Here is a 10,704-nt window from a genome sequence, read left to right as displayed (position 1 = left end):
GCAATGCTAATCTGACTCAAAGTTTGTGTCTTGCTGTGTATTGATGCAGGAGAGCCCCACGGGTGAGCTTGGAGACTACAGTTTTCCTGTGGAGGCAGAACCTAATGGCCAAGCTTCAGAGGTGGAGCAACCACAACCCCATGATAGGGTCACTGCCGCCGAGGATTCACTAGGAAGGAATTTCCCAGAAGAAAGTGGGTGTTCAATAACAATTCTTCTACATTGATTAGATTTTTGCATTGGTATTACCTCTCATTCAGTAAAATTTCACAAGCTTCTCACCCTAAAAAGGTGGTGAATGTGAGTGGCAAGATGATTTTCCATTGATGCCAAGCCCTTCAACATCAGAACCTGGCTCTGAAGAAATCACTACTCCACCCAACTCTCCCGTCAAGTCGCCAGATGAAAAACCAGTACCACCGTTTTCCCGATTTAGTGTCTCTCGTTTCTCCATTACGCACGTGTCTGACTCTGACACGGACTCCATGGGAGGTCAGTTTAGCTCTGCACTTCTTCACAAACACATTCTTGAAATCATTTAGGAATTTAAGGGCTGTGCTAGATACATTTGAGTTTTGAATTTTTGCTTTATTCATGGTTGACACTGGAAGTTAACTAGCTCTCTCCTTTCGTCACACAGGTAACAGTGAGAATGGAGCCCAGGAGTAAAGGGGTCATTGACACACTTAATTGAAGAGGTGTTTAGAACCTGTATGGTTTGATTTGGTCTGATCAGACTGTGGGTTCTCATGTATCGTTATTCTTTTTGTTGTTTTAAACGTGCTGGATGAAAGGGTCCTGTCAACCTGATATGCTGTTTGGACACAGTGCCTCATATTGTAGTGGATTAGCCAGCCCCTTCCAAGTGTTCCTAGACAGACGATGGTTGAGTGACAGTCTGTTGAGGATAACAGTTATAAGATCAGGAAAAGAGATCTGTATAACAGAACATATTTATTATCTATGTATTAAAACATGATGTATGAAGATTATAACTTATTTGCACAATTCAGTATCAGTATCATGCTGAAAGCATAACTTCTTTTTTTTTTTTTACACATAACTTGTAGGAAACAATACAGATACAAGGCTGCTCTCATTTGCTTGTCATGCCCCATATTGTCAATAAGTGATTTAGAGTATGAAATATCTGTCATAGTGCTTTACATGTTTCAGGTTGACCCAATGAGCCACATTAAAATAGGGTGCAGGATGAGACCACCGAAAAATGATATAAACTGAGCCCCCTACCACAAGCTGCTCAAAAGTGATGTTTTATATTTGACCACTTTAGCTCAGGGGTGTTAAGGGCAAGGAACAAAAGTATTAACTGTATTAACCATCATGCTTAAAAGTTTTCATACTGTCTGCTGTTTTGCTTTTTTTTTAAATGCAGCTTTCATACAAAAACTACCTGCACTTTAATTATTTGAACCAAGACATCTTTTATACATCTCTTTCCTTATAATCAAGTACATCTAAATCAAGATCTTATTTATGTCTTATTAAAGTGCAGTTCAATTATTAAAAGGCTAGTTCTTCTCTGGTTAGATCTTTAGTTCCCTAGACTTCAATATCCAAAATATTTTACAGACTACAGTAATACATTACAGTACTTGTTTGCTCTAAAAATGACAGTATTGCTGGTGAGCAGGTGATAAAGCAGCGATTTTCTTCAACTAGAGGTAGCTTGCATATAGGACAGCTTGCATATGGGTCATTCCTGTTATCCAGCCATTTGAAAACTATTTTAAAAATATGTTTGCTTCTATAATGGGTCTTCAGACTTTCAGAAATATCAGGCACTTAAACCCTTTAAAACAAATCTCATGTGCTACATTCTGAGTTCAGTCTGATTTAAATCTTTCAAAAAGATCCGTTGAAATCTTTGGCATATCACAGTCGATCACAAGACCCATCATTTGCATCAAACTTTTCATAATGCCTCATGACTGCAATTTTTGAAAGCTTAAATGAGTGCAAGATTTCACAGTTATGGTAATAATTATCAGACGATGTAAATTTCAGTCTGTTCTTCACATAAAACTATTGTATGACTTCCGAGGAATTAAATAGGCTACATTTATGGGGCTCGTACCATTTTTTAAGCTGTAGCTCAGACATTCAATTGTGAGAAAAATGAAAATAAAAAATGTAATGAGTGAATGACAATTTTTTTTTTTTTCGTTTTCAATTTTAAAGGGTTAGTTCGCCCAAAAACGACACAAAAAAAAAATTCTGTCATTAATTACTCACCCTCATATCGTTCCAAACCCGTAAGACCTTCGTTCATCATCAGAACACAGATGAAGATATTTTTGATGAAATCCAAGAGCTTTCTGTCCCTCCATAGACTGCAGCGTAACTGCCACTTTCAAGGCCCAGAAAGGTAGTAAAGACATTGTTAAAATAGTCCATGTGACTACAGTGGTTCAACCTTAATGTTATGAAGCGGCAAGAGTACTTTTTGTTATCTATAAAAACAAAAATAACGACTTCATTAAACAATTTCTTCTCTTCTGTGTCATTCTCTGATAGTGTCTTACGGGTTGGGAACGACATGAGTTTAACTAACCGTTCAACTAGTTTTGAGTTTAATCTTTCATCCAGTATGGCAAGAATGAAAATGCACGGCATAAGAGGAATGACCCTGATGACGATTCGTTTATTGGTGCTTGTCAGGATGAGAACTTTAGGAAGTCTGGTCACAGCAATCAGTCTTGGGCATGAATAACATTTGCTTCGAATTCAAGAGCTACAGGAACTGATTTCAGGATTGAGCGAAAAACCAGTGGGTTATCGAAGTCACAGTTGAACACTTAACCAAGTCAAAGGAAGAGTGACCATCTCGTCTGTGAACAAAATCTGTTACAAACAATAATGGCAGCTCCTGCAGATCTGATCCACGTCTGTGATGAAGCCTCATCTCAGAAGTGTTATTTTTGTTAAATCCAATAACAGATAGATGTTCAAAAATATACTACAAAACAATTCAGACGGTCCAGACGGCATGTGGACCTCATGTGTTTCTACAAGTTCTCTAAATATAATTGTCCCTATATGATCTGAGGTGTTACACCGAGAAAAGTTATGATATCTGTTTAAATGTAACGTACAGCTGTACCTGTCATGCTCTGCCTTGATTCACTGGAGCCCATACACATTTGTGCCAATGCTGTAAGTCACAATCACTGCAATGTACCCTCGCTTTCTCGCTGTTTGCCTTTTAAGAGTTTTATACTGTGCTGAACCTTGCGGCAGTAGGTACTTTTTCTCATCCAGAGCATCAGTGCTTCATTTGAGTGTTTATGGTTGCCAAAGAGAGGTTAAATGAAAGTGAACTGAGTGTTGAATGTAGCGTTGAGGGGAGAAGTCTGTTGTTACTGCCTCATAGCTGTCAAACCGTATGTCCTCACGACTCATGCCTACTGTACTATTCTAAAATAAACCAAACTATAGTTTCTCCTTGTGCCTGTGAGTTATTAAAGATTCTTCATACATATGCATGAGCTCGATTCAAATACAGTGGGCTCAAAAGGTCTGAGACCACTTTAATTGAATATATAAATTGTTCATGTAAAATGAAAATAATTTTTTGGTGTATCCCTCTTTATCGACAGCATCGCTTGAACTCCACAAGTGATGGTCATGTTTTCCAGCATGATTTGAGATGATCCAAAGAGCAGCTTGAGCTTCGGTCAAAGAAAAGAAATTATAGATCTCCGTCATTATAATCTGAAAGTGTGGTAGAGATCAGTTTACATTTGCTTTTTTATTTCAGAAAAGACAAGAATGTGCACATACATTAGCAGTTCTCCATAAATAGGAATAAACAGAAAAGCCAAAACAAAAACAAAACATTATAAAATGGGTTTTTAAAGCTGATCAGACAAAATCTCTCCATCGAAGAATCGCACAACGTTCCCACCTTCCTCAAACAATCCAGAGTAGACGCCCTATTATAAAACATGCAATTCATATCAGTATATATGTAATATTTTTCCTGTAACAAATCAAATGTTGTATATACACAATGGCTTTTGTGACCGGTCTAGTTCTTTTTAGTCCCTCATCAGAAACGAACCAAAAGATATATTTACAGAACCTGCAATTTAATATTTTCACTATTATGCAGCAAGTCTATTTTTTGATATTTAATAAGCAGTATTGCTCAGAATGTGAAAAAGCAAAAGCAACAGGTGAACACAAATGAACCCCCTTAAATCTATAACAGTCATTGAAATTTCTAAGAAACAAAAACAGAAAAAGCAAATAATAGTACAAAAATCAAATGGAACAACAAAATATCACATAAAAGCAAATCCCTTTTACTTACACCAGTGGAGTTACAGATATTCAGAACCGCATTAAGCACAAACAAGCAGGAAAAGGCACAGTTCCTGTGTCGGTGCTGCTTGCGTTGAGAAATTGCACTATATATTGCATCTAATACACTGTACAGATCTCTGCGTAGACAGAGAATTCACAGAGGCATCACTAAAACATTAGCAAAGCATGGTGGTCTGTTTAATATTAATATCAAGAAGAGGCTTCAACAGCTTTCTGAAATGAGTGTTAGAGGCATGTGCCACAAAAACGTTTAGAACTGACAGAAAAAGAAAGGCTTCCCTAAAGAACTGCATTTACAGAAATAATATCTACCAATTGCTCACTTTTTTTTTTCTTACATTTTCACATTCATTCAAGTAAAAGATCTCATATTTAAACAGTCAGGCATAAAAAAAAAGAAGCACATTCAGTTTGTTAACATGAAGAGAACCCTTTAGAAAAGCTTTTGAAATACGTGAATTGGTGGTTACAAATACCGATAATTATGTACTGCAGCTACAGAGTTAAGATCATTACTCTAATCCTTTCAGGACGCAACAAGCTCTCTCTCCTCCCTCCATGCCCTGTGGGTAAATGCATGAGCTCTGCCTCCACATGCTGTTGCAATGACACAGACAGAACAGAAGAGGGCGGTATAGCGCACAGGCCACTGCGCGGCCCCTCTAGTAGTAGAGAGGAGCGGATCGGTCGTCCATGATGCTTGGCCTGAAGTAGAGCTCCAGGGAACGGTCACTAGATAGAGAGGGGGTGGAGAACAAACACGGTCAGTACGCCCGCAACACGGCCCGTGCTAGTGACCCACTGAACTCTACGACACCAAAACATCTTAAAGTCTACAGCACTTTGATTTGGGAAACAGAAGAAAAAGGACTGCTGAAAGGCATACGGTGATTAATTTGACATATACTTATGAACAGGCATCTGAAGGGTGTTTGGAGCAGGCATGCAAATGGAACAAGACACAGTTACTTCTGATAGAGGCATGCAAGAGTTAGATTCAGGGTTACCTCCAGCGCCAACACCATTTCCTGGCAACCTATGACCTCTCTGGCTGGTGCGAACTACAGCTCTCACACACACAAAAAAAAAGCCAAGGACCAACCAGAGAGGCAGGTGGCGGCATGAGACGAAACAGTTGTGAAGCCCTACTGCCTGTTTAAGCCGAACAGCGAATGGGAGTCGAAAAACAAACCAAAAAACAAAAGGATAAAAAGAAAGGGCATGATTGGTTTGGCTTAGCAGCGATGGAGGCAGGTGACTTACGGAGGTCCTGCAACACTCAGAACCGGGACAATTCAGGACCAAAACTGGAAGGTAAAGAGAGTCCAGGGGTTTGTACCTGAGATCTCAGCTCAGACCGAGGCTATGCATGGCTACATTTCCACCGCATTCACATGACTGTTAGTGTTGCGTACGATGGCCGTACTGTAGGTTACTGAGCGTTTAGACTGGTCATGGATGACGTCACAATCTTATGTTCGAAGATGAGTGCATAACGCACCTCTAGAAATGACATGGGTTCAAAATATAGTGCAAAATGAAAGCAGTTTGCATAGGAGGTCCGATTAGTAAAGAGATGTGTATGGAAAAAACAAAGAACTCTTGAAGAGCACATTTAAATATCAAATCCCTTCGGTTCTTGAAACTAAAAGGCATGCTTAGAAAACTGACACATACATCTCATATAGATCAGATTTTAGAAGATAAGGTAGAAGAAAAAAAGGCGAGCAGGCAAGCACAGCCACAGAAATACACGGACAGGTCACATATTCATACGGACACAACATCATGATGCACAAACACACAAACATTACGCTAGATTAGAACTGTGTGCTCTTCAGGTTCGTGAAATGTTGGATCCCAGTTTCAAAGGACGGCAACATAACCTCATCTGGATTTAATTTGTGGACGACCTTGTCTTGTCGGAATGTGGGTGCAAAGCCAAGAAATTGAATACTAAATTCAGGGTGCAAGATTAGCCATTAATGGTTTGAAATTGTTCATGCCATAGATTTATGTATTTTTTTTTCAAATAATATATGAATAAATAACACCATAAAAATATAAATAAATATCACAATAATGGTCTTTTCTGCTTTTTTGTTCAATGCAGAAAATTGTAAAATTCAGGATGACAAATTAAAAATCATCAAAAGCTCATTCGAACAAATGTTTTATTAATATATAGATATTTATTTATTCTTTTCGTAAAAAGTCACCATACATTCAAGGTCAATGTTCACTATTTTCCTCCTCAGCATGCATATTGTGATTGTTACACTGATTTCTTGTGCATTTTTCCTAGTTTGTATATTTTCCAAGAAAAAAAGAAAGAAAGAAAAGAAACAAAAGAACATCAACACAGCGAGGACTACACCACAGCTCCAGAGGATCTGTCAGTCAGCATCCTAAAACTGCACGGAAACATACTACAACGGGAATGTTTTAAAGACATGGGCTGTTGGCACTTCAATATGGGCTCAGAATAGGCTAAAATTAATATATATTCATCAAAATGTGATGCATAAATGCGTAACCCAATTGATATTCATAAAATAAAAGTTCACAAAGGCCCATTCATCAGCATTGTCCAATGTACTGAAATCTAACTCTCGTTTGATTGGCTGAAGCGAATGTAAAAAAAAGAAACAATTAGAAATAAACCATTGCGATTATTAATTTTGGTAATTTTGGCAAACCTTTCAAAACAAGTCTGAAAAACATCCCTACAATCCATCAATTCGTAAGCATCTAATTGGTGAACGCATGAATATTTAAGAATTGTATTTTGTGAATTGGGTCACACATTTGTGAATCATACTGTCAAAATATTCATTATACTACTATTCTGATCCCATACTTTAAGGTGTCTGAGGCAGGATAATGGGGTATTTTTTTGGGGTAAAGGTTTCTGCTCAGAGCACTTTTCTTTCATGCATGTAGGGTGAGCGGACGCGTGCCGGCCCCGGGCGATCGGCACAGTCCCACCCGAGTATTTTGAAGCTCATGCGACCTTCACTCTAGTTTCGTAGGTCCACTCTCATTTGGCACTTGTTTAATGAGGGAAAATTTCGATTTTCCTTCCAATCATTCCAATTTCGTCAGTAAATCGGAGGAAAATCTAAGCTGCTGTTTGTTGCGGCACAAAGCGACACAGTCTCTGGACCAGAGGAGCACCAGGTAATACATGAGGGATTCACAAAACGCAAATGCTCTTCAAAAACACACACAGAGAGAGTACACTCTGCACAACTAAACCACAAAGAAGAAGAAGAAAAAAAACAAAAACATTCCTCATTATGCATGAGGCTCCCATCACATCTGCTTAGAAAAAACACTCAGCAAGAGCTTCGCAATGAGGAGAGCTGCTCCAAAAGACTAAATTGGCTTTTGGCACTTTTTACATGAGGATGTCATTTTAGAAAACAACCACATAGCAAAACTTGTGCACATGCATGAAAGACGGGAAGTGGTAAGCAGTCTCTTTGGAGTCCACAGCGATGTCATAGCGGCGTCACTACAGGCGAATCAGAGTCCTTAAAGCAGCGAGACGAGCAGTTGGACTGCGTTCCGGTCGTTCTTCTCAGAGTTCCCCCCCGACCCACCACACGCGACCACCACTATCGCCCCGGCAAGACGCAGGGAGGAAGAGAGGACAGAAAGGAGGGATGAGACTGGCCCCTTCCATTGGAGGAGGAGTGTGTGGAGGCAGAGCTTAAGAGGGGGAGGGGCTAAGGGAAGTAGGGGCGTGGCCCCTGTGCTATCCGGATCTGTGTCTGATAGTCTGTCTGTGTTCACACTGTCGAAATCAATTTGCCATCGGAACTGTGGAACAAAGAGAGAAGGAAGCTTGCCAGGTCGGACACATTCAGAGAGAAATGAAGAAAAGACAAGACAGCCACAAATGGGTGGGAGTGAAGGCTGTAGGGGGCTTATTCCTCAACCTTAACATGTCTAACATCAAACTATACAGCCAACTTCAGTTATGAAATGTGCCATGGGACATTTGACAAAGAGATTAAATTGGTAAAAGGTCAGGTCAAGATTCATCTCAAAGAAATCTTTCTGTTGCCAAAAAAAATTATTCGGCTTAAATACAATTTACAACAACAATCTTTTGACTTGGTAGTCAAATCGTGTTTACAGTAATGCACTTACATGTTACATCTATGAGGCAGGGCATTGCGCTAGAAAACCTTTTCAAAGGAAGGCTAGTTATTCACTCTTATATTAGGCTATTGTAACTCCCTTTATTTTGATCTTCCTCAGTCTTCACTTCTCGACTTCAGATGGTCCAGAATGCTGCTGTAAGGACTGTTGACCTCGGGCAAACAAATATGACTATAGTACACCAATCCTAGTCTCTCATTATTGGCTCGCTGTTTATTTTAGGATCCAGTTTAAGATAGTGTTGTTTGTTTTTTAATGACCAGGCCCCATCTTACATGTTACAACAACAGAAACAAAAAAACTAGTAAACCTAGTAACTTCTGCTACCTGAAAGGGCTGTTATATAGACGACTATGCCAACAGGAGTAATATTGATAATGTATAGCCAGAAGCTTATCCACTTGAAACTAGTTGTCAAAAAGTACCAACTTCAGTACCAAGTTCGTACTGAAATTAAAAAAAAGTGACGATACCAGCATTTCCCTCTAGCATTTTGAGCGCTGTTGAACGGATTCTTAAACACCTCTGATTGGCCATTGTGTTGACGCGCTCAACATGTATGTCTGTGATTGGCTACAATGAACAACAATGACATATTTGACGCTCTTCACAAGCACTTTCATAGATACACACGGAAGCGTTTGAAAGCAGGCGTCTAATATCCCTAATAGAGCATCCACTGATAGACGCCGCTTTCAAACGCTACTGTGTGTATCTGTGTGAGCACTCGATGAAGAGTCAAGTCACCTTCATTTATATAGCGCTTTTAACAATATGAATTGGTTTAAAGCAGCTTTACAGTAATAATAGGAAATTACAGTAACAGAGATTGTTTTGGCTTTACAGCAGCTCTAGGATAATGTTATTGTCCAGCTAAAGTTAGTTTTGATTGATTAATTCACTTCCGTTGCGAAGATCATTAGTTATTAACGTAGGGGCCACTAACACGACACCGTTCTAACAGAAAACCCCCAACGCGCTCCGGCCGCCAATCCGCACAAAACAGTGTCTGGTGGCTCGAGAACGCACTCCCGGAAATAGGTTCCAAGGTGCAAACGATTATCAGTTATCTCTGCGCAATCCTACGCAACCTCTGCGCAAACACCGTCGTCGCGCACATGCGCATCACATGTTCAGTCCAGAGGGTATGCGTGTTTTAATATACATGTGCGCAGGCATGTAGTCCTTTTTTACAAATCAACCCAAGAATGTCAAAGACAACATGTTTTTGAAGTGTTGATCACTGTAGACAATCAGAGACATGTTGAGCGCGTCAACACAATGGCCAATCAGAGGTGTTTAAGAATCCGTTCAACAGCGCTCAAAATGCTAGAGGGAAGTGCTGGTATCGTCACATTTTTAAATTTCAGGGTTTCACTTTATTTTGATGGTCCCTTTAACACATTCTGTTGACTATAAGTAGCGTCACACCAACATGTCTGCTAACTCTCATTAGAGTGTTAGTAGGGTATTAGTAGACTGGTAGGGTTAGAATAAGTTGACATGTAGTTGCAAAGTTACTTATAGTCAGCAGAATGTCTGTTGGAGGAGCATCACAATAAAGAGTTAGTAGATATTAAGCAGACACTCTACTAATACTCTAATGAAAGTTAGTTGACATGTAGTTGCAAAGCTACTTATAGTCAACAGAATGTTCAAAAGGGACCATCAAAATAAAGTGTTACCAATTTCAGTACCGACTTGGTATCGAATTCTGTACTTTTGACAACTCTACTTGACGTGAATACAAGCTTCACATTTCTACTTTTAAACCCTTCTGAATGAACTTGTTTTAATTGTAAGTGCATTATTGTACAGTTTTGGTTTGCTTTTATAAACTGCGGTATGATATGTAACTATTATCTGCAGTCAATAGAGTCAATAGAAGTCTGTTTTTAATTGTCAACTCAACTAGAGGCTCCTAGAAACCATGACTTCAGGGCACACATACTGTGAGCAGCTCTGATCCTGACCTTAATGGATCACACACACAGTGAGTTTACAATGAGGTCAACAACGATGCATTTCACAATCCAACAGCTCGTTCACTCCACTCACGAAAACAGACACACAACCTTCTCTTGTCAAACCATTTACAATTCTCAGATAATACAGGGTTGGTCTCCCAACAAATATCAGCACTACATTGCACATTTAGCATAAGCAAGCAAGAGCTAAGAAAGG

General features: G+C 39.4%; 2 protein-coding genes across 9 annotated transcripts in view; one reads left to right on the top strand and one right to left on the bottom strand.

The window, feature by feature from the left end:
- Positions 1-3,463, top strand: part of aatka (apoptosis-associated tyrosine kinase a) — a 54,282-nt gene extending 50,819 nt beyond the window's left edge. For all 4 annotated transcript variants that reach the window (XM_084117122.1, XM_084117124.1, XM_084117123.1 and 1 more), the window contains 3 exons: positions 50-194; positions 292-492; positions 641-3,463. In XM_084117122.1, the coding sequence (XP_083973248.1) occupies positions 50-194; positions 292-492; positions 641-669 (375 nt within the window). In that variant the 3' untranslated portion in view covers positions 670-3,463. The remainder of the gene's footprint in view (positions 1-49; positions 195-291; positions 493-640) is intronic.
- Positions 3,464-3,753: 290 nt separating this feature from the next.
- The window catches only part of baiap2a (BAR/IMD domain containing adaptor protein 2a), a 104,616-nt gene continuing 97,665 nt past the window's right edge, over positions 3,754-10,704 (bottom strand). For 2 of the 5 annotated variants that reach the window (XM_084117474.1, XM_084117470.1), the window contains one exon: positions 3,754-5,082. In XM_084117474.1, coding sequence (XP_083973600.1) covers positions 5,080-5,082 — 3 coding nt within the window. In that variant the 3' untranslated portion in view covers positions 3,754-5,079. Of the gene's footprint in view, positions 5,083-5,613; positions 5,658-7,782; positions 7,971-8,014; positions 8,176-10,704 lie in introns of those variants that run through there. The other 3 variants (XM_084117473.1, XM_084117471.1, XM_084117472.1) reach the window with 3 other exon arrangements.

This window comes from Abramis brama (assembly GCF_963993115.1).
Source record: "Abramis brama genome assembly, chromosome: 1".
In the NCBI taxonomy this organism is placed as follows: Eukaryota; Metazoa; Chordata; class Actinopteri; order Cypriniformes; family Leuciscidae; genus Abramis; species Abramis brama.
The sequence above is the reverse complement of the archived record's forward strand: the minus strand, read 5'-3'. Positions and strand labels throughout refer to the sequence as shown.